We start from the raw sequence: 27,515 nt of genomic DNA on the forward strand, positions 1-27,515 counted from the left end.
TTTTATTGAACTCCTTACAACAAATTGACCTTTTCAAAGATACTGTCCAGCAGAGACATTTTGAGTCTGGTAACTATGAAGGCTTCTCACACAGTTTAAGCTTTAGTTAAGTCAGTTTCTGTGGGATATTCGCACTAAGTGCTGATTGCATAAAGTTGGATAGGCCATACCTGTAGAATATTGTCCTCCAAATGTTATAGAGGTCCTTCAGAAAGATAATCTGAGCAGCAGTGATTTACCTTTATTAGGAAAGATTAAGTTGAGTTTGTTTCCATTGTAAGGCGGGAAGCTTACAGTCTGACCTAAGCTTCAAGATAATGAAAAATGTAAACCATGTACATCAGAACGTTGTTGTGATTTTGGAGATGATTTGTAGCTCAGGTTGTGTATCAGGTTGTATTTTGCTCACTGAGCCAGAAAATTTGTTCTCAGATGGTTCATCACCATGCTTGGTAACATCATCACTGAGCCTCTGTTGAAGCTCTGGTGTTCTGTCCTGCTTGCTATATATCTGTCTTGATCGTTGTGGTGGGTGATATCACGTCCGTTCTTTTTCTGAGTGGTGGATCAGTTTGGACCCCATTTACCATACGCTATTTGCCGATACCAACACCTACCAACAGGTGTCGATGGACCTGACTGCACAGTAAGAAATCCATATTACAGCAAACCCTGAGGAAACTCCACAAGACAGGTGAAATTAACAAGGTAGACCTCTTAAAGAATGAACCCTGAAGAATCCAACTCACCTTATTTTTATGGATTATGAAAGGTACATAAACAAGGGGGGGGGGCCCTCAGACTTATAGTCTCACTTCCCAGTACACTGACATACAGACTAGTAAAGGAACTGCAACGCAAACTGAAACACCTCATAGAAGACTCAAGCCACTCCATCCACTCCACCCAGGAATTCCTTAACATCATCAAAGATACCAAGATAAAGGGTGACGAGGTCATGGTTTCCTTCAACGTGACAGCCCTATTCACATCAATAAACATCATCTTAGCCTCACTGCGAGATGAAACAAACACCTGACAACACCAACTCCATCAGCAAGGACAGCATCCTCAAGCTAGTAGACCTGTGACTCTCAACCCACTTCAATCTTCAATGTGAAGACCAACAAACAAATCAACGGGGCTCTGATGGGATTACCAATATCAGGATTTTTAGCAGAAGCAGTTATGCAGGTGTTAGAACAAACGGTCCTTCCCATGATCCAGCCCAAGCTTTGGGTCCGCTATGCGGATTACACCTTTGTCATAAAACGCAACAAATTAGAAGAAAACCACACAGACACAAACAACATCCTTATTGGTATAAAGTTCACCAAAGGAAGAAGAGAATAACAATAGATATACAAAATACCCTGCAAGGACTGCAACAAACATTACTTTGGACAAATGGGCAGGAAACTAGCCACCAGGATACATGACCAACCATCACTTGTACCTATACACAGACGAAGACGGACACCAGTTCAACTGGAACAATGCATCCATCCTGGTACAGGCTAAACAAAGACACACACGGGAATTCCTAGAGGCCTGGCATTCAAACCGGAACTCCATTCACAAACATATTGATCTGCACCCCTTTTACCACCCTCTCAGAAAAAGAACCGGAAGTGAGATCACCCACCACAACAGACCAAGACACATAAATAGAAAGCGGGCAGAACACCAGCGATTCACCAGAGGCTCACTGATGATGTTACCTAGCATGGTGATGAACTGTCTGAGAGCAAATCTTGCAGCTCAGCGAACAAACTTATAACCTGAGAACTTAGTTCTCTATGGCCAAAATACTGAAGGAGATGAATTTAAAAATAAGGTCAGCTGAAGCTAGCGAGTAATGGTTTTAATAAGAAAGATCTTTGATTCTTCAATTGTATTTGATGGTATCAGATATGAGAAGGAACTCAGTGATTGGAAAGTGAATTAGAAGTGTGTGGACAAGGCTGTGATCTCTTGTTCATTTTGATTCTCCATCTACAGTGAAAGCATTCTTGAACAAATTGATGGATTGGATGGTATAAATGTAGAAGGGAGAGCCATCAACAATTTGGGTTGGGGGTGATGGCTGAGTATTGTCACTAGACTATTAAGCCAGAAGGTAATGTTCTGGTCACCCGGATTTCACTTCTGCCAAGGCAGTTTTCAGAATTGAGTTCAATAAAGTAAATCTGGAATTAAACCGTGAATCCGTTGTCAATTGTTGGAAAAATGCCATCTGATTCATTAATGTCCTTGAGGGAAGAAAACGGCTGTTCTTATCTGGACTGACCTGCAAATGACTCCAGACCATACAGTAATGTGGTGGACACTTAACTATTCTCTGGGCAATAAATGGTCAGTGGTATTGATATCCCAGGAATAAGTAAAGGCGTAAGTCATTATACCAATAGTGCTATCATGAATATTTGCAAAAATGACAATAAAGTCATAAAAGAAAGTGGTAGATATATGGGTTTATATTCAGATGTAAGCAAAGACATCCTAACGTGATGCCAAAAAAAGGCAATTCCATTATGCCCAATGCCTATAAGTGGAAGCGAGTTCAAACAGGTCAATCAATTCAGCTATTTAGAAAACTATATTCACTGGACTTCAGAAAAATGAGGGAGGTGGAGCGATCCCATAGAAGCCTATAACTAGACAAGGTAAATGCAGAAAAAATGTTCCCAATGATTGGGAGTTACAAGCCAGAAATAATGGAGGAGACCATATAGGACTGAGATGATAAATGTCTTCACTTGGGGTGTGGTGAGCTGTGGAATTCTCTCATAAAGTGTTTATGGCCAAAACATTGAATATTTTCTAGACAGCATTTGATATGGTTGTTTGGAATAAAGGGATCAAAGAGTATGGGGAGAAAGTGGGAGCAGGGGGCTAAATAGGATGATCAGCCATGGTCATACTGAATGATGGAGAAGGCTGAGCAGCCTAGCCCTGTTCCTATCATCTATGTCTTGGTGGTTGTTTTGAAGGTGAGAAGTGGAGGCATGGGGACGGTCTTGGTGAGGTGCTCATCCTCATCGATAACGTGTTGCAGGCTGCGAAGAACATGGCGTAGTTGTTTGGCTCCCAGGGAAGTACTGGGCAACCAAGGGTATCCTGTCTGTTGTAGCCTGTGTCTGTTTCCTGAGGAGGTCATTATGGTTTCTCGCTGTGGCACATTGGAACTGGCAGTTGAGTTGAGCATCATACCCGGTTCTTATGAGGGCATCCTTGAGCACTTTCAAATGTCCATCACATTCCTCCTCACCTGAACAGATCCTGTGTATGTGTAGGGTTTGTATAGCTGATTGTTAGCCCTCTTTCAATACTATTAAACTATGTTTAAACAGTATCAATCAACTAAACAACGGCAACAGGAGATTAACTAATCTCAGAAGATTATTTGATAAAGTAATCAGTAGCATCCTGTTCATAATGGCCTATAGGGCTGAGGTCATCGATGTTGAGCAGCTTGGTGACAGTTTGTCTGCGGAGGCATTGTGTTGGATAGGGCTCCCATAGAGACAGAGAGCGCCTTTGGGCTTCTGGAGGTGCTGTGTTATTGTAAGGGAAAGCATCCCATTAGCGGGTCATTTAGATATGTTTCCTCTGATTAGGTAATGTCTCATTCACAGTCAGTTCCTGGGTATAGCTAATGTGAGCTGTCAATGGTACAATACTGGCTTCTGTAGGCAAAATGGTCTGTAGGCAAAATGGCTTACCCTGCTCCCACAGGTAGGATATAAAGTCAATCACTATCATAAAGATAAAATGAGAAGAACAAATGGGGCTAAGGACAGAAGTTCCCTGGACTAATGGGTTTCATCCAAAGAGTCTATAGAGGGATATAGACACTATAAGAATGTGGGCAAAACCTTTGCAGATGGAACGTAATGTGGGGAAATGTGAGGTTCTGCACTTTGACAGGAAAAATAAAAGAACTGGATATTATTGAATTGGAGAGGGATGCTAGCATAAAAGTTCAGGTTGAAAGACAATGGTTTTGTTAAGGGGGGGAGGTGTTCATGTTTGACCAACTTAATTGACATGGTGTGTAGATGGGGGTAATGCCTTTGACGCAAGCAATTGGGCTTTAGCAAAGGTTTTGATAAGCTCTCACATGGAAGCAAAGGTAAGAGCACATGGATTCAGAAATGGCTGAATGGCAGGAAGCAGAACGTGATGGTCAAGAGATTTTTTTTTGTGATTGGAAGCTTGTGTCCAGTGGAATTCTGCAGTGATCTGCTGGGGCCCTTGCTGTTTGCAGTATGATTTAGATTTGAATGTAGGAGGTTGATCAGTAAGATTATGGATGATATGAAAATTGGGTGCTAAATAGTGAAGAGAATATTCTTAGATTACAGGAAGCTGTAGGTGGATTGGTCTAATGGGCTGATCAGTGGCAAATGGAATTCAATCCAGATAAAAGTGTGAGGTGATGCATTTGGGGAGGACAACCAAGACCTGGGAATACATGAGGAACAAGAGGAGCCTGCGAAGCACCACTGACGATCAGAGGAACCTTGATGTGAATGTCCAGCCTTAAGGTTACATGTCAGGTAGGTAAAGTGGTAAAGACGGTGTATGGGATACTTGTCTTTATTAGTCAAAGTTTGGAGGTTAATTAAGGTTATTCTGGATCTGTATCAAACATTAGTTAGGCCACAGTTAGAGTACCATGTGCAGTTCTGAAATGCGCACCATGGGAAGGGTATGATTTACCAGGATGTTGCCTGGGCTGGAGAGTTTCAACCATGAAGAGAGATGAGACAGACTGGGTGGGTTTTCCTTGGAGCAGAGGAAACTGACAGAGCATGACTGAGACGTCTTAAATTGAGGGGCATTGCCAGGAAGGAACTTTTCCCCTTGCTGGATGGAGCAATAACCAGAAAGCATGGATTTATGGTCAGGTAGGAGGTTTAGAGGAGGTGGGAGGAAATTTTGTTTCATTCAGAGGGTGGTGTGGGATCTGGAGCTCACTGCCAGGGGGGGATACAGGCAGAAACCCTCAAAATTTGAGGAATATTTCGATGTGCACTTGTGATGCCAAGGCATACAAGGTCATGTGCTAGAAAATGGGGTTCAAATAGTTAGCTGGTTGTTTTTGACTGGCATGGACTTGATAGGCCAAAGGATCCTTTTCTGTGCTTTAGCCCACTATGATTCTATAATGGAAAGAGTTTCTTATGAGAAGCGATTGAGTAGCTTGAGACTATGCTCATTGGGGTTTAGAAAAATGAGACACTATCTTAATGAAATGTGCAATACAGGCGGTGCTTGACAGTCGATGTGGGAAAATCAAGGAATCTGAAAGTAGTATCTCATCAATTTAAGATAGCAAAGAGGAGAAATTTGTCCTCTGAGGGTTGTGAAGCAGTGGAATTCTTTACCACAAAGGGCTGTCAAGTCTGGATCATTAAGTGTATTCAAGATTGGGATCGACTGATTTTAATCAATAAGTGAGTTGAGGGTTACAGGGAAAAGGCAGCAGAGTGGTGTTGAGGATTTATTAGATCAGTCAGATGGCCTGCTTCTGCTTCAGTGAAGTGTATGGATAAGCCAACATTATATTTGCAAAATTAAGTCAGCATTCTAAGAAACATGAATCTTGAAATGATCTGGTCCGTAACAAATTGTAGATGTGAAGCTTGGAGCACTTGGAAAGGTGAGAAACTTTTAAATGTGCATCTGTGAGATCATGCAGGTAACCTGTGTGGAAGAAAAAACTACTATAGGAGGACTAATGAGCAATAGAATAGAATCCCTTCAGAGCAGAAAGAGGCCATTTGGCCCATCAAGTGTGCACCAACCCTCCAAAGATATCCTACCCAGACCCTGCATTTCCCATAGTCAGCCCATTATGGACAATTTAGCATGGCCAATCCACCTAACCTGCACATCTTTGGACTGTGAGAGGAAACCCACGCAGACACGGAGCATGTGCAAACTCCACACAGACAGTCACCTGTGAATGGAATTGAACCTGGGTCCCTGAGCTGTGAGGCAGCAGTACTAACCACTGAGCCAACCTAAGCAAGAGAGTGAGTGTTGCCCTAAAAAAGAGAATTCAAATTGTACGAAAATAAGACATGGAGTTCTTCAGGCATTATCCATGCAGCAACATAAGAATGGAATGACAAATAGAAACATAACAAGTTGCCAACAGTGAAGGACGCAGTGAGGTAAAGTGCAGTCTGGCTTAACCTGAACTTTAATGTCAGCCACTTGTGCTGTAGTTGGAAAGTTTGGCAGACTGCGTTTACTTTTGGCACTTAGACAGCAACAAATGGATTGTTGAAATAAGTCACTAACAAAGTCCATTGCGAAGGCTATAAATAGATTTGAGAGGTATTAGACCTGATTTTGGGGCAAGGATTCAGGATGGGTCAGTGTGGCTTTTCTGAAGAAGGGATGTAGTTAATGGGCTTTATTTGTGGGCGGCACGGTGGCACAGTGGTTAGCACTGCTGCCTCACAGCACCAGAGACCCGGGTTCAATTCCCGCCTCAGGCGACTGACTGTGTGGAGTTTGCACGTTCTCCCCGTGTCTGCGTGGGTTTCCTCCGGGTGCTCTGGTTTCCTCCCACAGTCCAAAGATGTGCAGGTCAGGTGAATTGGCCATACTAAATTGCCCGTAGTGTTAGGTAAGGGATAAATGTAGGGGTATGGGTGGGTTGCGCTTCGGCGGGTCGGTGTGGACTTGTTGGGCCGAAGGGCCTGTTTCCATACTGTAATGTAATCTAATCTAATCCTTACACTTTATCCTAACATGGAGATTTTATACCTGACTGAGTTCCTGAGACAAGACGTGTAAGGGAAACTGAGTGAATGTTAGTGTCGCTATTCATTAATTCAAAGATGTTTCCTTTTACTGCCAGCTCAGTAAAAGCCTCTAATTGTGTATTTATCACCTATTACAAAATAAATATTAACCTGCCTAAAAGCATACTATAAAAAACAAGATATTTAATGCTGATTGCTGTTTGAATTAGTAAATGTCCATTCACAAATATTTGGGTCAGCCTTAGGCAAATATGTTATTACAGGGTAGCAGAAATAATCTTCCCATATATTTTCACCATGTCCAATGCCACAACATTTGAAACAGGCAATAGTTTGCCTAGTTCTTGTCTAATTTGAAATTGGAATAAACTGTTGAGCAATGAACTTGGGGCATCTTCTGGCAAAAGTTGAAATCCGTATAAATCTGGTACTCTCCTCCCCAGAAGGGGTGTGAAGACTGGGTATTGACTGAGATTGACAGGGTAGGTGAGATTATTGCGAGGTGTGGCTAAGAGTAAATAAAGTTGAGGTACCCAACAGCCGTGAGTTGAAAGACAGAAAGAGTTCACGACTCTGAATGGCCTGCTCTTGTTCTGAAGATCTATGGCCTGAAATTCAGCCTTACAACTCCTTGTATGGGTGGGAGAACTACACATGAATTAAGATACTTTATTTGAGATTTATTCATGGCATGTGGGGGTCTTTGGTTGGGCTAGCAGTCATTATCTAGTCCTTACGATTAAACCACGTTGTTGTGGGTCTGGAGTCACATATAGACTAGACCAGGTAAGGATAGCCGGTTTCCTTCACTAAAGGACTTGAATGAACCTTTGATTGCAGTGTTATCATTGTGAGTGGAGAATGGATTCCGTTTTATGTAGAGAGCTTTCTGATTTTGTGTGGCTGGTTCATGGAAATGGGTTACTGACTGGCACATTTTTAATAAATGCCCTGGCCAAGTGCGATGTTTGTGAAAAATTCCATTGTTTCAAGATTTTCTCTCAATTTGTCATAAATTGCATTCCAATTTCCACCATCTGCAAGTTTTCCTATTTTGCTGTGCGCAGAAATAGCAGTTAGTTTTACAGCTATTCCTGAGTTTGGGAAACCCACTAATTCCGATTCGCGTTATTTGTAAGATCAGTGTTATGCGGAAATTTTGAAACCATTTCTGATAAGCATGTAATTGAATATTATGTTAAGATCTCTTGTTGATCATAAACCACTTCCTCTATGAGTCTGATTGGTGAGTAGTTTCTCGCATTTTGTTTGCAGAGTTGGGATTGGATCAGTGACACGGTTCCGTCATATCCCGGAACGTTTCCAATTTTCCGAAACTATTTGTTTCAATTCTTTTTGACTAGAAATTGAAACTGGTCGTTTCTGTCTCTACCGATTGTTATTTGAGCTTTCTGTATAATGGTATTAACAAATCGCTGATAAAGCAACATTTTTGGGTAGGTTTTGATAATCTTTTCTATAAGAGTCTTTTGGTTTAGTTGAACCCTAGTTTCAGTTTCTGTAATTCTAAGTTCTTCCCTTTTCCTTCACTTGGAAATGTGAGGAAATGAGCTGGTATTCATTTTATTTATTTAAACGTTTGTGCCGCTTCCAAAAAAAAGGTACAAAAACCATAAAGTCATCAATCAAGCTTGTTTAGAGAAGGAATGGCTGGAGATCAGAAGAGTGTGAGAGAGAGTGAAGAATGAAGGGGAAAGGATTTGGGAGGGTTGTGGATAGGACTTGTCCGGACTTGTCCTACCTGCCTATCTCCTTTTCCACCTATCCACTCCACCCTCCTCCCTAACCTATCACCTTCATCCTCTCCCCCACTCACCTATTGTACTCTATGCTACTCTCTCCCCACCCCCACCCTCCTCTAGCTTATCTCTCCACGCTTCAGGCTCTCTGCTGTATTCATGATGAAGGGCCTATGCCCGAAACATCGATTTTCCTGCTCCTTGGATGCTGCCTGAACTGCTGTGCTCTTCCAGCACCACTAATCCAGAATCTGGTTTCCAGCATCTGCAGTCATTGTTTTTACCTCTGTAGGTTAATCATGAGATGAGATTGCGAGAGAGAAAGGGGACTGGCAAGAGAAGACATGGGAAGAGATGATGGTGAGTGAATGGGGGAAACTATGAGGAGGGTCGGGATCAGGGGTTAAATGGAGAGTGAGCTGAGTGGAGTTAGAGAACGCACCAGAATGATAAAGGGGAAGTGAGTGGGAAGCAGAATGGGAGATTAGTGGAGGGGTGAGATTGTTGAAAAGAACATTGCAAAGGATAAGGGCAGGAGATGGAGTGACTGACCTATTCATTTTTCTATATTTTTGATTATGGACTAAAATGGGAAAAGCATTAGTTTACAAACTAAGGATTGTTGAAAGGATTACTGCCCTTTTTAAAAAAAAAAGTTACCCAGACTCATTGTAAGTGCTGTTTGCACAGCTGCTTGTTGAGGAGGTTACTATAGACCAGTGAGACCCAGAATGTGTACAAAGGGAGATTTGGCCAGCAGCAAATAACTGATTGGGCTGTGGAGTGATGACCAGTTTTTATGACACAGCTGCCAATTTTTTGATTGTTCATCTGCCCAGGAAGCCTGTGTGCGTGCGTGTGTGTGTGTACACATCTGGGAATGAAACCATCAGACCTCTGGAAAGGAAGTTGTTGTTCTTGGTCTGCAGTAAAGAGCTAAGATGCAGATAATGTCATGGCATGAAAAATGGGGTTTGGAAGTGGAAGAGAAATGAAAAATGGAAGACAGTTGTGCAAGGCAGGAAAGGAAGGCTGAGACAATGTGCTGTTATCTTTCCTTAAAAGTAACTCTTTATTACAAAAATATGAATGCTTCCAGTTCCTGAGGTAATCATCAGGAAAACTGGTAATTTAAACAGTTTTGTTTCAATCTGGAAATGCTTGCTAGTTCAGTACATCAGTATTGATGAAGAAGGGGATGTTGACGCTTTATGTTTTACATTCACTGGGACAGAATTGCAGGAATACTACATGTTAAAGGAAATAATTATTTATAGTGCATGAGAAGAAGGTGCTGACGGTTAGTAAGTGGGCTAGGTTGGTAGAAGTGTTGACATGTCGATTGCACCAGGGAACAGTTAACTGCCAATCTTGTGTTTAAATTCAAACCAGTTTGGATGGATACATGAATAGGAAATGTTCGGAGGAATATGGAGCAGGAGCAGGCAGGTGGGAATAGTTTAGTTTGGATTATATTTGGCATGGACTGATTGGACCGAAGGGTCTGTTTCTCAATGACTATGACTCTATTGTCAAGACATTGCTGGAGGACATATACCAGGGAATGGCTATCCCTAGGTTAGTATTCTTTTAAAAAGATACAATACACGGAAATGTTCTTTGTATTTGTGAAAGACTAGGCCCTGTGAGTACAAATACATGGTTTTTAACATCCATAATGGAGCCACATTGCAAAGCCAACAGATAATCTTCAGTTGCATTTGATATAATTCTTGGTACTGTTAGGGTTATTTAACAAATATTAAGGCGGCATGGTAGCCCAGTAGTTAGCACTGCTGCCTCACAGCACCAGGGTCCCAGGTTCGATCCCAGCTTCAGGTGACTGTCTGTGTGGAGTTTGGCCATTCTCCCCGTGTCTGCGTGGGTTTCCTCTGGGCGCTCCAGTTGCTTCCCACCTTCCAAAGTTGTGCAGGTTAGGTGAATTGGCCACGCTCAATTGCCCATAGTATTCACGGATGTGTAGGTTAGGTGCATTAGTCAGGGCTAAATATAGGATAATAAGGTAGGGGAATGGGTCCGTTACTCTTCGGAGGGTCGGTGTGGACTTGTTGGGCTGAAGGGCCTGTTTCCACACTGTAGGGATTCTATGAAATTCTCCAATTGCAGAATCATGCCTAATGTTGAACACAACTTTCAGTGTTTTTCAAGCGTGGCATGTTTAGCTATAATCAGTGTTTTGCCTATTCAAACAGCTGAAGGAATATGATGTTTAATATCTGCCAGTACAGTCAACACATCTGGCATTATGCCAGCACTGAAATTCATATACCACATTCCACATTTGGATAGCCTTTTTGGCTTGACAGCAATATCCTGTTAGTGGAGAATCCCGCTCATGTTTCTACTGTGTAAAACAGCTGACTTCACCTTTTGGTCAGATTTTGAGATATCTTCCACTTGTACGGTAATCTGAAATAGACTGGGCACCTTTTAGGTCCAAAGGGCCCATTCATGTGTTTATATGATATAGAGTCATAGAGCTGTACAGCACAAAAACAGACCCTTCGGTCCAACTTGTCCATGCCAACCAGATAACCTAACCTAATCTAGTCCCATTAGCCAGCACTTGGTCCTTATCCCTCTAAACCCTTCCTATTCATATTCCCATCCAGAAGCCTTTTAAATGCTGTATTTGTACCAACCTCCACCACTTCCTCTGGCAGCTGATTTCATGCTTGAACCACCCTCTGTGTGAAAAAGTTGCCCCTAAAGTCCCTTTTATATCGTTGCCATCTCACCCTAAACCTATGCCCTCTAGTTCTGGACTCCCCCAACTCAGGGAAAAGACCTTGCCTATTTAGGCATAAGTGAGGACTGCAGATGCTGGAAATCAGAGTCTAGGTTAGAGTGGTGCTAGAAAAGCACAGCAGGTCAGGCAGCATCCGAGGAGCAGGAAATTCGACGTTTCGGGCAAAATGTCCTTTCATTCCTGATGATTTTCCTTCTCCTCGGATGCTGCCTGGCCTGCTGTGCTTTCCCAGCACCACTTTAATCTAGACCTATTTACCCTATCTATTCCCCTCATGATTTAATAAACTTCTGTAAGGTCACCCTCAGCCTCCAATGCTCCAGGGAAAACAGCCCCAGCCCAATCAGCCTCTCCCTGTGAGAAATGATCTAATCAGAGTAGGTATTATTCCACAGGGTAACTTTGGATTGCCCTTTGTTTCCATCGAGTTTATATGGTGAACCCACACTCTGTGTTAAAATCCTGGAACTCCCTCCATCACAATATCCTGGGTCCAGCTGCAGCAGTTCAAGAAGGCAGCTTACCATGATCATCTCGACAACAACTAGCGATAGACAATAAATGCTGTCCCAGCCAGTGATACCCACGTCCCATAAGCAAATAAAAGAAATTATCCAACCAAACTTCTCGAACAGTATAAATTGCTGTATATTTTGAGATTTGAAATTCTTGTAATGACGTCCTGATTGGTGGAAGATGAAGCAGTATGACTCTTTTACAGCAATCTAGAGATTTGCTTTTGTTACATCAACATGTTGATTCATTTGTGGAATTTCTTTTTCAGAGAAACTGAACTGAGGTATGTGATTGCCCACTGGCTCAGATTAAAATCTCAAGAGCCATAAAATGGGTAGGTGTCACAACAACTACATATGGTTTAGAATGAATGTCCTGATATGTATTTCATCCTGATAAAAGTACTATCTATCTTTAAGCCTCTGAATAAATATCTGCCTTCAGTGGTTGTTTCACCATATTTCTGAACATTGTATGCTGTATTGACATAATTAACTTGTGGGATTTATTTTCCAAATAAAAGTAAAACAAATATTTTGGTGACTTTATAACTAAGGAGCTGAGGAGGCTAGGATCTCCAAAATCTGCATCATTTCATTATTTAATTTCCAGCACATTGGTGTCTCTGGCTGGACCAGCATATATTATGGTTGCCACGTTACCAAAAGGATGTGGCGCTTTTGGAGAGGGTGCAGAGAAGGTTTACGAGGGTGTTGCCTGTTATGGAAGGTGCTAGCTATGAAGAGAGGTTGAGTAGGTTAGGTTTATTTTCATTAGAAAAAAAGAGATTGAGGGGGGACCTGATTGAGGTTTACAAAACCATGAAGGGTATAGACAGGGTGGATAGAGACAAGTTTTTTCCCAGGGTGAAGGAGTCAATAACGAGAGGTCAATCTTTCAAGGTGAGAGATGGAAAGTTTAAGGGGGATACAAGCGGCAAGTACTTCACACAGAGGGCGGTGGGCGTTTGGAACGCGTTGAGGTGATAGAGGCAGGCACGGTAGATTCATTTAAGATGCGTCTGGACAGCTTCATGAGTAGGTGGGGAGCAGAGGGATACAAATGCTTAGGAATTGACCGACAGGTTTAGACAGTTGATTTGGATCGGCTCAGGCTTGGAGGGCAGAAGGGCCTGTTCCTGGGCTGTAAGTTTTCTTCGTTCTTGTTCTTTGTTCTATTATCCATCCCTAGTTGCCTTTGAGAAGGTGGTGGTGAGCTGCCTTCTCGGAAACCATTGCAATCTATGTGCTGTAGTAGACCCACATGCTGTAGGGAAGGAGTTGCAGCCAAAGGCTGGGGATACTCTATCTGAGCTGCTGGATTGCATGTGAGATAAAGTCTGGTTTCTGAATCTGCCTTTTTGTCAAAGGGTGTGTTTATGGGATGCTACTATATTGGAACAGTTAATTAATAATTGTTATTGTATCTATTGTTCTGTTAGGTTTTCCAGTAGAGTTAGGTTATCCCAAGGTTTTCTTTCCTTTGTTGTATTTTAACCCTAGTTAAAAATCACACAGCATCAGGTTATAGTCCAACAGGTGTATTTGGAAGCACTAGCTTTCAGAGGGCTGCTCCTTCATCAGGTAGCTGTGGAGCAAGATCACAAGACACAGAATTTATAGCAAAAAATTATAGTGTCATGCAACTGAAACAATACATTGAACAAACCTAGATTGTAGTTAAGTCATTCATCTTTTAGAATTGGTTCCAGGTTTCTGTTCATTAATATGTAAATCCCAGAACTTCTTTTAAATCACGTTCTCGAGATAACTAAAGGTTTTATTCAATGAAGTGACAACTCAGCTTAGACAATGCATTAAATATGCGAGGTTATAGTCTGTATGTATTTCAGTCTTGCATTAGACTGGTTCTATTTCCGAAGTAGGAATTCATGAAATGTCACATGGATTATAAAAATATTGACTGCCCAGAAATGGTGTGCTTTCTGAACAAAATAGAATGTATCTGCAAATACAAATCTGCAAATTCACCCCATTGACTTACATGTATGTGTCTACATGAGAGAGAGAGAGAGAGAGAGAGTGAATGAGTGTGTGCATGCGAGTGTGAGTGCATGTGAGAATGAGTGTTGGTGTGTGAGTGCTTGGCAGAGTGTGTGTGAGAGTGTGAGCGAGTATAAGCCTATGAGAGGGTGTGTGTGTGGTTGTGGGTGTTTGTGTGTATATGAGAGAGGGTCTGCGTGAATGTGTGTGTGTGCGTGTAGTGCAACGGGGTCACCTGCAGTGTGACATGAACACAAGATCCTGATTGAGGCCATCCTCATGGGTACTGAACCTGGCTATCACTCTCTGCTCGGCCACTTTGCGTTGTTGTGTATCCCGAAGTCCACCTTGGAGGATGGTCACCAGAAGATCCAAGGCTGAATGCCTCTGAACGCTGAAGTGTTCCCTGACTGGGAGAGAACATCCCTGTCTGGCAGTTGTTATGTGGTGTCAATTTATCTGTTTTTGTAGCGTCTGCTTTGTCTGGCCAATGTACCATGCTGCGGGGCATCCTTACCTGCAGCGTATGAGATAGATAATGTTGGCCACGTCACAGAGTACCTGCCACGTACATGGTGGATGGTGTCCCCATATGTATAGGTGGTATCCATGTTGACACTCTAACACGTCTTGCTGTGGTTGCTATGACAGGGCTGTATGGTGTTGTGGTTGATGTTGTCCTGAAGACTGGGCTGTTTGCTGTGAACAATGGTCTGTTTAAGGTTTGGCAGTTGTTTAAAGGCAATAGGTGGAGATGTAGGGGAGGTGTTGGTGAGGTGCTCATCCTCATTGATGATGTGTTGCAGGCTGTGAAGAACATGGCGTAGTTTCTCTGCTCCTGGGAAGTACTGGACAACGAAGGGCACCCTATTGGTCGTATTCCGTGACTGTATCCTGAGGAGGCCATTACGGTTTCTCACTGCAGCACGTCGGAACTGGCGATCGATGGGTTGAGCATGATACCCTGTTCTTATGAGGGTGTCCTTCAGCACCTTTGGGTGTCTGTCGCGTGTCTCCTCATCTGAACAGATCCTGTGTATGTGTTGGGCTTGTCCATAAGGGATGGCTGTTTTAATATGTTTACGGGAGAAGCTAGAGAAGTACAGAATCGTGAGATTATCTGTGCGTTTGTGGTAGAGTGAGGTACTGAGGTGCCTGTCCCTTCATGGAGATGCGTGTGTCCAAGAATGAGACAGATACTGAAGAGTAGTCCATGGTAGGTATGATGGTGGGATGAAACTTGTTGATATCACTGTGTAGTTCTTTCAGTGACTCCTCGCCATGAATCCAGAGGAAGAAAATGTTGTCACTATATCTGGTATATTGTGTTGGTTGGAGGTCCTGTGCAGCAAATAAGTCATGTTCGAACTTGTGCATCAAAATGAGGGGCACCAGTATCCTTGGGGGGAGGTTTGCTAGTGCTCTTGGGGGGGGTTTAAACTAACTCTGCAGGGGCATGGGAACCCAGATTGTAGCTTCAGGGTGCAGGGCCAGGAGTGTAGGGAGGTTAGGAACATGGCATCAATTTCCAAGGAGGGTGTCTGTAAACAGGAAAGTGGCTTGAAGTGTGTATACTTCAATGCAAGAAGTATACGAAATAAGGTAGGTGAACTTGCAGCGTGGGTTGGTACCTGGGACTTCGATGTTGTGGCTATTACGGAGACATGGCTAGAACAGGGACAGGATTGGCTGTTGCAGGTTCCAGGATTTAAATGTTTTAGTAGGGTCAGAGGTGGGGGTAAAAGAGGGGGAGGTGTGGCATTGCTTGTCAAAGATAGTATTACAGTGGTGGAAAGGACGATGGATGAGGACTTGCCATCTGAGGTAGTTTGGGCTGAGGTTCGGAATAGGAAAGGTGAGGTCACCCTGTTAGGAGTCTTTTACAGGCCTCCCAATAGTCCTAGAAACGTAGAAGAAAGGATAGGGAAGGTGATTCAGGAGATGAGTGACAGTAATAGGGTGGTGGTTATGGGGGACTTTAACTTTCCTGATATTGATTGGGAAAGCTATAGCTCAAGTTCGTTAGATGGGTCAGTGTTTGTTCAATGTGTGCAGGAGAGTTTCCTGACACAATATGTAGACAGGCCAACAAGAGGTGAGGCCATACTTGATTTGGTTCTGGGTAACGAACCAGGCCAGGTGTTAGAATTAGAGGTAGGTGAGCACTTTGGGGATAGTGACCATAATTCGGTGATTTTTACTCTCGTGATGGAGAGGGATAAGTGTGTACTACAGGGCAAGAGTTATAGCTGGGGTCAGGGAAGTTATGATGCGGTGAGGCATGACTTAGGATGTGTGGCCTGGAAAAGTAGACTCCAAGGCAAGAGTGGAAATGATATGTGGAGCTTGTTCAAGGAGCAACTATTGAGTGTCCTTGATAATTATGTACCTGTCAGGCAGGGAGGAAAGGGTCGTGTGAATGAATACTTTTCTTCAGTATTTACTCAGGAACAGGGCATTGTCGTCGATGTGAATACTGAGACACAAATAAGTAGAATGGATGGCTTTGAGGTATGTAGAGAAGAGGTGTTGGAAATCCTGGAAAAGGTGAAAATAGATAAGTCCCCTGGGCCTGATGGCATTTATCCTAGGATTCTCTGGGAAGCAAGGGAGGAGATTGCAGAGCCATTGGCCTTGATTTTTATGTCCTCTTTGTCTACAGGAGTAGTGCCAGAAGACTGGAGGATAGCAAATGTGGTTCCCTTGTTCAAAAAGGGGAGTAGGGATAACCCTAGTAACTATAGGCCGGTGAGTCTCACTTCTGTTGTGGGCAAAGTCTTAGAGAGAATTGTAAGGGATAGGATTTATGCACATCTGGATAGGAATAATGTGATCAAGGATAGTCAGCATGGTTTTGTGAAGGGCAGGTCGTGCCTCACAAACCTGATTGAATTCTTTGAAAAGGTGACGAAGGAGGTTGATGAGGGGAAAGCGGTAGATGTGGTATATATGGATTTTAGTAATGCGTTTGATAAGGTTCCCCATGGTAGGCTACTGCAGAAAATACGGAGATATGGCATTGAGGGTGAGTTGGAGGTTTGGATTAGGAATTGGCTGGATGGAAGAAGACAGAGGGTAGTAGTTGATGGCAAAGTTTCTTCATGGAGTGCCGTCACTAGCGGTGTTCCGCAAGGATCTGTTTTGGGACCATTGCTGTTTGTCATTTTTATAAATGACCTGGAAGAGGGGTTAGAAGGTTGGGTGAGCAAGTTTGCGGATGATACGAAAGTCGGAGGAGTTTTTGACAGTGAGGAAGGATGTGGCAGGTTACAGCAGGATATAGATAAGCTGCAGAGCTGGGCAGAAAGGTGGCAAATGGAATTCAATGTAGCTAAATGTGAGGTGATTCACTTTGGGAAGAATAACAAAAAGATGGGGTACTGGGCTAATGGTCGGATACTTGGTAGTGTGGATGAGCAGAGGGATCTTGGTGTCCATGTACACAGATCTCTGAAAGTTGCCACCCAGGTAAATAGTGCGGTGAGGAAGGCATATGGCGTACTGGCTTTTATTGGTAGAGGAATTGAGTTCCGGAGTCCTGAGGTCATGATGCAGTTGTATAAAACTCTGGTGCGGCCGCATCTGGAATATTGTGTGCAGTTTTGGTCGCCATACTATAGGAAGGATGTGGAGGCACTGGAACGGGTGCAGAGGAGGTTTACCAGGATGTTGCCTGGTATGGAAGGAAGATTGTATGAGGATAGACTGAGACACTTGGGGCTGTTTTCATAAGAGAAAAGAAGGTTTAGGGGTGACTTGATTGAGGTGTACAAGATGATTAGGGGGTTAGATAGGGTTGACAGTGTGAACCTTTTCCCGCGTATGGAGTCGGGTATTACAAGGGGGCATAGCTTTAAATTAAGGGGGGGTAGATATAGGACTGATGTTAGGGGTAGGTTCTTCACTCAGCGAGTCGTAAGTTCATGGAATGCCCTGCCAGCAGCAGTGGTGGACTCTCCCTCTTTATGGGCATTTAAGCGGGCATTGGATAGGTATATGGAGGATAGTGGGTTAGTATAGGTTAGGTGGGCTTGGATCGGCGCAACATCGAGGGCCAAAGGGCCTGTACTGCGCTGTATTCTTCTATGTTCTATGTTCTAAAATATTGTTGTATTGGGGTACATATTTGGTCTCCATGGCTGTTCCATGTGTCTGGATGAAGAACTGGTTGTCAAAGGTGAAAATGTTTCGGTCGAGGATAAAGCAGATGAGTTGTAGGACGGTGCTCAGAGATTGGCAGTTGTTAGTATTGAGTACTGAGGCTGTTGCAGCGATGCTGTCATCATGGGGGATGCTGGTGTAGAGTGCTGACACATCCATCATGATGAGGAATGTTCCTGGTTCGACTGGTCCGTGGGTGTTTGAGTTTCTGTAAGAAATCTGTAATGTCGCGATAGAAGCTGGGGGTCCCCTAAACAATGGGTTTCAAGATGCCCTTGACATAGCCAGAGAGGATCTCACACAGGGTGCCACTGCCTGATACAATAGGACATCCTGGTGTGTTGGCTTTGTGTATCTTTGGAAGGCAGTTGAAGTCCTCTACGTGATCAAAACTCTTGACCAATGTGTTTAGTTCACGAGTGTGCTCTTTGGGCGGATCAACTGGTAGTTGCCTGTAGTGTTCCTGGTTGCTCAGTTGTCGGTACACTTCCTTCTGTTCCGAATGACGATGGCTCCTCCTTTATCTGCTGGTTTGATAACAATGTTGTAATTTGTTTTGAGAGCATGGATGGCGTTGTGTTGTGATTGGGTGATGTTTTGCTTTATCTTGTGGGTGTGGCTGATGAATCTGACCTTTACACATTTCCTGACAGTTTGAGCATACATGTCAAACCTGGGGTAGCAGTATCCTCTGTCAAAGAAAATCAGGACAAAACACACCTCTTAAAGCCACAGCATCATTACACAACTCTGAGTGACTGAATGCCCAGAATTAGCTACACCATGTGGAAGTAAAGGTCGTTCTGGTAGGATAATAAGATCATATGAAATAGGAACAGGAATAGGCCTACTCCACCATTCAATAGAATCCTGGCTGGTCTGATATTCCTCACATCCACCTTTCGGCCCTTTTCCTGTAACTCTTAATACCCTAACTGATCAAGAATCTATCTCAACCTTAAATATACACAAGGACTGTGCCCCCACACCTATCTGTGCCCCCCAAACCTCTCTGTGGCAAGGAGTTCCATTGACACTCAATCCTCTGAGAGAAGAAATTCCTCCTCATCTCGGTGTTATGGAAGACCAGTTTTGCAGTGAGACTGGAACTGCCTGATGAGGTTTTCATTAACAGAACATCGGCAGGGCTAACAGCCTTTAGAGAATCCAGTCGTTTCTCAGCTTTAGCAATGATATGTGGATATTTTATGGTGTGCTATAACCAATTCAACTGAGTCCTCCTCTGTCTGTCATCTACAAGGCACAAGTCAGGAGTACATATTCCATTTTCTTGAGTGAAAGAGCACTCAAGAAGCTTAGCACCATCCAAAACCAAGCCTGCTCGATTGGCAACCCACCCACAGCCTAGATACGTATTCCTTCCATGTCTTTTGGACAGTAGCAGCAGCCTGTACCATCTACAAGATGCACAGCATCAAGTCGTTAAGGTTCCTTTGAAAACTGAAGCTATAATCAGTGATAAAAAGGTACAAGGGCCTATAATTACCTGTTACAATGGCTGCTTTCAATATAACTATTACAGCTTTGTGCTGATTGGCTGTGCCCCCCTAGACCAGCCGTAAATTCAGTCTCTGTTTCAGTTTGCATGTGGTTGTTTGAGCAGGAGATACCGACAGGTACAAAACTGCCTTAATACCATTTGTTTGTATTGACTAGTTAACATGAACAGCCCATAATTAAGACTGATCTTGTTTGAATAGAGTAATTATTTTTTGCTTAGTAGTTCCTAAACTTTTTGCAAGCAGTTAGACTTTTGCAAGAAATAAAGTCAGAGTTGTGCAAGTAGCATTAAACTCTGGAAATATGAATTTGATACTTTAAATCAAACTGCTTTTGGTTTTGATTTTCTGCAGAAGATATAAAGCAGTTGCAAATGGAAGACTGGGATGAAGGCCAGGTACGGACTTGGTTACGCCATATTCGTGTCAAAGTTGAACACATACAGACATTGTATGAGGAACAGGTCACTGGTGCTGTACTGCAAGTGATGAGCAAGGAGGACCTCAAAGATTTTCATATAAAACAAGGTCAGGCAAAACTCATTCTGAATAAAAGGGATGAACTATTGAATAGTCAGAATTTACAATTGGCCCAGTTCAGCACAAGTGAAGAGAGAGATTGCAAAGAAACTTCTCCAACACAAGGTAGTTTGGACGGCACTGCCAGTCAGACAGCACAGAGAAAATCTCTGCCAAGTAAAGGGAAATTGAAAAGCCAGAGCAATGCTACTGCTTTGACATCAGACCACCCGAGCACTTCCGCTGACTCGCATCTTGACAGCACACTCGAGAGGGTGAATGAAAATAATCTTCAGAACCGATGCAAGCCTCGTCCATTTGACAAGGAAGATATCGACTTTAAATACGTAAGAAACGGTGTCCTTCCACCAGAAACTGGAGTTATAAATTTAATTTGTCCCTGCCATGAATATAAATCTCTTGCTACAGCTGTTAAACTAAATAGACAACGGCTGCAAGCCAAATTTGCTCATGAATTTATCAGATTTGCTTCTGGGTGCATGAATGTTCGAACTAATGGTACCATTCATTTTGGTGTTGAGGATGGCAATGGGAGTTCTGGGTATACACATGGGGAAATAATTGGTGTCCCTGTCAAGGACCCTAGCATCTATGTCGATGCTTTGGATTATATCGAGAAATGCTTCACACGTTATGCTGAGGATGCAAGAAATTGCATTCGCCCTCCTAAATTAGTGGAAGTGATCAGCAAAAATGGAAGTGAAGGGAAGTTTGTTATTGAGATTGATGTAAACCCATCAATAAAGATTGTGAGAAACAAAATTTATAGAGTTCGTCTTCCAAATTTTAATGAAAGCAAAAATAAGGTTGAATATGAGAAAAAGGCCATCTACAGAAGAAAGGGAGCAAACACTGAAACTGTTTGTGAGGAGAGTCAGGATGAATTTATCTCCGGGATGCAAGAAAGGGACAAACAAAGAGAAGTAGCAGAAACAACAGAGGAGCCAAGCAAAATCCATGAGGATTTAGGAAGGAAACTATCATTTCTTATAAATGGTGGCAAGAAATACATGGATAACAGCCAGCGGTATGTGCTTGTAATCAACAAATGTAAACCAGAAGATTTACAGAATTTAAATTTCTTATTGCACATAAATGTCTTTTGTGTGTTTGACTATGATCCTAATTCAAAGATCAATGGCTTCTTTGAGTACTACTTAAAACACCACACAGCCAACGTTCACTTCTTACAAGATTACAGATGTGTGGACCGAGAGAGTGTGAGCGACTTGAGGAAACGGTTATGTCTATTTGATCAAACGAGTTGGATATTCTGCAATGGGTGCAACCATTATGATGGTGATGAGAAGCAGTGTGACCTGAGGACATGGGTGACCAACAAGAAAAAGCACCTGAAGAGGACCGTCTCTCTGATCTGCAATGAAATTCTACCAAATGGCTCCTTTATTGTACTTTTTCTCCTCTTGTCACCAGTGGAACAGCCTTTGGTGGACACTTTCCATGAATTTTATGCAGAAATGAACGGCAGAAATGATATCATTTGTATTTCGGAGAGTGATGCCAACTATCAGAAATGGGCACAGCTTGCGCAGCCTTCGTGCAACATTGAAACTATTGACAAGATGAGCATTGTCGGGATGAAACTTAACCACGTAAATGACACGATCCACACCATGTTGCCAACATTAATCGACAGTCACAGATACCTACCCGTATCAACAAGGGGTCTGTGTTTACTCAAAACTGCAGATGAAGAAAGAATGTTCACGCTGGAAATACTGAGTGTCAATCAGTGTGAAGATTACAAAATGGATGGTCAGGATCCCACAGAAATTGCCAAAATTGAGAGAGATTTTTATCGTGGTGGTAAAGTCAGCTGGTTGAATTTCATACTGGCAGAGCAAGGATTCTGTGAAGCAGTGATACAGCGGAATGCCTACAAGGAAGTCATTAAAATTATAGATGGAATGCTGAAGGGTTCATCAGTGAAGCAGTTAGTAACCACAGTCCATGTATTTCACCATCCAGGCAGCGGTGGGAGCACTGTGGCACGGCAGGTCTTGTGGAATTTCCGAAAGGAGCTGCGATGTGCGACTGTTAAACCATCATGTGCTGTCGGGAAAGTCTGTGAACATGCAATCCAGTTACTTGAGTATGAAGAAAATGATCTGAATCAGTGCTTGCCAGTACTGCTGCTCCTTGAGGATGCTGATGAAGATTACTTTGATGAAATTAAGCATGAATTAATACCTGCAATTGGCAGCAAGACCGTGAATGTTATGAGACCTCTCTTCATACTTGTGAACTGTCGGAGATCCAATAATGCTGAAAAACTCTGCAAAACCATCCCACTGGAAGCAGTAGCTGTTACTCACAAATTAACTGAGGAAGAAAAAAGGTTGTTTTCTAACAGGCGTAAGAAACTTGAGGAACATTTTGAACCAGAGTTTATAATAACATTTGTTCTAATGAGTGAGGGGTTTTCAGAAGAATATATTCAGAATTTTGTGAAACATTTATTGGAAGGTATTGATCAGTGTTCTCCTGTCACTCGCTTGATAAAGTATGTCGCTTTACTGAACCATTATGTGGAGAATTCAAACATTTCACTGTCTCATTGTGAGGCATTTTTGAGTCTCGGCATTCAAATAGATCACTTGCGCGTGCACAACTTTGAAACCTCCTTGAATGATCAGGCACGGTTTTTGTTCATACATTTCAGAGACTGCACCAGTGAGATTAAGTCGATCCGAATTGTTCACCCACTTGTTGCCAAGGAGATACTGAATCAAATCTCGGATCAGCCTCGGAGTCAAATTGCGATGGACCTTCTTGGGGAAAAGGCATTTTTTGAGAACCGATTTGCTCGTGATGAATTCATTAAATTTGTTCGAGACTTGTTCATACGACGTCACAAAAGAAGTAAAGGTGACAGCGTGGATACTGTTTTTTCTCCTCTGATTGAAGATATTTGCAATGAGCAGAAAGCTCCAGAAAAGGCTGTGGAAGTTCTGACAGCAGCTTATGAATGCTTCGGTAAAGATCCATTTTTTGCACAGCAGTTAGCTCGACTGCATTATAAGGACCAAAATTTTACTGATGCTATAAAGTGGGCAGAAAATGCAAAATCTCAGTTGCCAACTAATTCTTATATTTTAGACACCGAAGGACAAGTTTACAGAAAAAAGCTGAATGTTCTGTTTGATCTAACACATTTGCGAACAGAGGAAGTTACTCCAGACAAACTTTCAGAAGCAGTAAGTATCGCTCTGAAGGCGATTGAGTGTTTCAGGGCTGCCCAGAAAGCAGCGCAATCTGAACCTGATTCAATGAATAATTCTGGTTTCTTTGGTGAAGTGGAGGTTGGATGTCATTTATTGCAACTCCTTTCACTGCTGGATATTTTTGAGAAGGATAAAAGTGGCAGTTACACAAAACTGACAGAGTATCTTCTGGGCAAAGACATTCCTGAAGAAATTAAAGAACCTTGGAAAAACTTCCATGGGAAATTGAAAGGCCTGCAGAAAGGGATAAATGATGCACTTGAATGGATATCTGAAGATTCAAGTTATTTTCAAACCAACAAATGTGAAGATGATGAAGGTGGAACCAGTGATACAGAGGATCATGCACACAATCCTAGGAAATGGCTCATAAGAAAAACAAAAATTTATGCACGCTATTTCACTCTTTCAGAACAGGAGGAGCAAAACTTAAAACAGAGTACAAATTCTTATTTATTTACACTGGTAAGGCGTCTGCACATTTCCAGGAATGGTGGTGGAAGCATAACATCAATTTTTTCATTTTTGTCTGACCAAAAGGATGTTCGAGCTGTGGAAAACCTAGAGAAAATAATCTCCATGTATCCGGAAGATCATCAGAAAGAGAAACTAGATCTGGTTGATCTTGTCAACTTCACACTAAGTCACATTGCACTTGCCTGTGTGGCACCAAGGTCCTCAAAGCTGCTAACATTCAGCCAGCTGAGGGAACTTAGTTGGCAATTTTCAAAAAATAAATATAACAATTCAAGTGCCTGTTTCTTACTTACTTTATTGTATTGGCCAGACGAAGCTTACGACAAGGAACCTGATGAAGCTAAAGGTAGAATCTTAAATACAGCTCTTGAAACACTGAAGAAACTCTACGACATCAAAATGAAGAATTTGCCTTCCAGAAAAAAACAGATTTATACACATTCCTTCTTGGGTAAAGGACATGGGTTTGACAAAATTGTTCATAAGAGTTTGCTTGAGAAGCTAATTCCGAGCCGCCTAAGTGAACGAAGGTGGAAGTGGCTCACTGGAGATGTGTGGAAGAACCCCAGGGTCACCCAAAAGCTGAAGCGGGTTAAAGGCTGGACGGAAAATGGAATGATATTTGTACGGGGTCACTACAAGCAGAACAAGATCCGAATTTTACCATTGCATTTCCCATCAATGCCTCAAGGCAATGAGAACATAACCTTTTATCTTGGCTTTACATACGGGGGTCTTTTTGCTTACGACATCCAAAGGGAGCATTAAACTTAACAGCAATGTACTGCTTGCTTGACAATCTGTTGTTTCACTTGGTTCTTTTGGGTCAGCACTGTCATTTTTAGCCACTTACAGTGTTATTTTGGATTCTGACTGTCGCCTGCTAAAGATGTCCTTGCAGAAACACCAGTTGATCCTGTAGCTGCCTCCCATTCCCATCAACAGGGTTAACTAAATCATGTTTGTTATTGTCCCATATGTGTCCCACTCTCTGAAAATGGTGATGCTTGATTAATGGGTGGGATTTAAATACCAATACCATTCAAATGCCAAATGTCACACATCTATTTCTCTGTATGAGACATGGGCCTCGCTGGCTATGCCAGCAATTACTGCTTGTTCCTTAATTGTCCAGGGCACTGTTAAAAGTCAGCCACATTGCTGTGGGTCTGGAGTCACACATAAACCTGACAAGATAAGGATGACTGATTTCTTTCCCTAAAGAGCATTGGTGAATCAGAATGGCTTTTATGATAATTAACAGTGGTTACATGGTCACCATCAGGCTAAATCCTCATTCCAGATTTTTATTGAATTCAAACTTCACAATCTGCCATGATGGGATTCGAATCCATTTCCCCAGAACATTAATCTGAGATTCTAATGAGGCTACCATTGTGCCATGCCCTCCCTTATCACATGTAAAATTAAGGAGTAACGCACTGGCAGTGATGACATTGTTGGGGCTGGGGGAGGGGAGGGGGTCACAGTATTAAACCTTACGGATCCTTCATCCCAACGTTCTTGTGGAGGGAGGGGCCGCCCGGAAAGATGTATTTAATCTCTACTCGCCTGTTGAGTCCAGTGATTTGGGCATCTGCTGAAGCTGGCTGTGATGTGATAGTCCATGCAATAGATTGAAGGGGTTGGCATTTAATCAAAGGTTTTGGGAAGGGCATCATGTGAGATGGAACAGGGGGATCTGATAAACCGATGAGAAGATGAGATTGATGGGATGATTTCTGTACTAAATCAATCAAAGTGCACTTATCGGAAGAAACAAAAATGTCAAGAATTCTGAATATATTGTTGTATCTTTTTGTCATGAGATTTTGACAATTAAGCGATGAAATAACTGTAATAAACTTTTCTCAATAAAAGTGTAGAGAATAAATAAATTTGTGTTAATTTTTATTAAATATTTAATATTTGGTGTTCACTGAAATATCTACAGTTAACACTTCAGTTCCTGTTGGGTTTCTTACAGAGTATTGTACTTTTGCAAAAAAAGTGCTTTGATGTGATATAACATGAGATTAATGTGTTTGAGAGCTGAAAGTACAGCCATTCAGCCCCTACACTTGCCCCATCATTCAATGAGATCACAGTTGGTCTAGTTGGGGTCCCAGCTGCAGTTTGCCTGCTCCCCACCCAGCCCATAACCCTTGACCATCACTAATCTAGACCTGGTCTTTAATCTCGCCTGGAGAGGAGAATTCTACTCCTAATGACTCTCTGAGAGAAAAGTAGTCTCCTCTGTTTTAAAGGGAGGCCTCGTATTCTTAAACCAACTCGTGAGTTTTAGTCTCATAAGAGGAAACATTTTCTGGATATCTGACCTCCTTAGGATCATCCATTTTTCAGTAAGATTACCTCTCGTTCATCTAAGCTCCAATAGGAAAAGGTCTAAGCAGTCCACCTTTTCTTCATAAGATAAACCCTTCACACCAGGGTCGAAATCAACGAGAAGTAAGTAAGGTCTGCATATGCTGGAGGTCAGAGTCGAGATTGTGGTGCTGGAAAAGCACAGCAGGCCAGGCAGCATCCGAGGAGCAGGAGAATCGATATTTCGGGCACAAGCTCTTCATCAGGAATGAGACTTGTGGGCCAGGACTGGGAGATAAACGGGAGGGGGGTGGGGTTGGAGGGAAGGTAGCGGAGAAAGCGATAGGTGGATGAAGGTGAAGGAGAAGGTGATAGGTCAGAGGGGGGAGTGATGGATGGGTCTGGAGGGTGGTGCTGAGTTAGAGGCTTGGGACTGGGATAATGCGGGGGAGGGGAAATGAGAAACTGTTGAAATCCACATTTATCCCGTGTGGTTGCAGGGTCCCAAGGGGGAACATGAGGCGTTCTTTCTTCAGGTGTCGGGTGGTAACAGTTTGGCGATGGAGGAGGCCCAGGACCTGCATGTCCTTGACGGACTGGGAGGCGGAGTTGAAACATTCAGCCACAGGGTGGTGGGGTTGGTGGGTGCAGGTGTCCCGTGTCATCTACTGCATCCATTGTGGTCTCGTCTACATCAGGGAGACAGGATGCCTTCTTGCAGATTGTTTCAGAGAACATCTCTGGGACACGGGGCATTTGGATGGGTATATGAATAGGAAGGGTTTGAAGGGATATGGGCCGGGTGCTGGCAGGTGGAACTAGATTGGGTTGGGATATCTGGTCGGCATGGACGGGTTGGACCGAAGGGTCTGTTTCCATGCTGTACATCTCTGTGACTCTATGACACCACACCCACCAATCCCACTGCTCTGTGATTGAAAACCTCAACTCCCCCTCCCACTCCACCAAGGACATGCAGGTCCTGGGCCTCCTCCACTGCCAAATCCTAGCCACCCAATGCCTGGAGGAGGAATGGCTCGTATTCTGCCTTGGAATCCTGCAACCACAGGGGATAAATGTGGATTTCATTTTTCCTCCCCTGACATTATCCCAGTCCCAAGCCTCTAGCTCAGCACCACCCTCCTGACCTGTCCATCACTCCCCCCCCTGACGTATCAACTTCTCCCTCATCTTCATCCACCTATCGCTTTCTCCGCTAGCCACTCCACCCCCTCCCATTTATCTCTCAGCCCCGGCCCACAAGCCTCATTTCTGATGAAGGGCTTATGCCCAAAACGTCGATTCTCCTCCTCAGACGCTGCCTGACCTGTTATGCTTTTCCAGCAACACACTCTTGACCCCAGAGTCAAGTCAAGTGAACCTTCTCTGACCTCCGTTGAATACAATGATACA

The 27,515-nt window shown here is 43.0% G+C and overlaps 1 protein-coding gene across 3 annotated transcripts in view; it reads left to right on the forward strand.

Annotated features, from left to right (window-relative positions):
• samd9l (sterile alpha motif domain containing 9 like) overlaps positions 1–25,675 on the forward strand; it is a 35,007-nt gene extending 9,332 nt beyond the window's left edge. Inside the window, exons 1-4 of one of the 3 annotated variants that reach the window (XM_043715093.2) lie at positions 6,143–8,242; positions 8,838–8,905; positions 12,100–12,165; positions 19,870–25,675. In XM_043715093.2, the coding sequence (XP_043571028.2) occupies positions 12,162–12,165; positions 19,870–24,545 (4,680 nt within the window). In that variant the 5' untranslated portion in view covers positions 6,143–8,242; positions 8,838–8,905; positions 12,100–12,161 and the 3' untranslated portion in view covers positions 24,546–25,675. Of the gene's footprint in view, positions 1–6,142; positions 8,243–8,837; positions 8,906–12,099; positions 12,166–19,869 lie in introns of those variants that run through there. The other 2 variants (XM_043715091.2, XM_088000748.1) reach the window with 2 other exon arrangements.
• Positions 25,676–27,515: the final 1,840 nt, after the last annotated feature.

The sequence above is a fragment of the Chiloscyllium plagiosum genome, unplaced genomic scaffold (genome assembly GCF_037043375.1).
Source record: "Chiloscyllium plagiosum isolate Xiang-an unplaced genomic scaffold, Cpla_swu_hap1 HiC_scaffold_25, whole genome shotgun sequence".
Lineage (NCBI taxonomy): Eukaryota > Metazoa > Chordata > Chondrichthyes > Orectolobiformes > Hemiscylliidae > Chiloscyllium > Chiloscyllium plagiosum.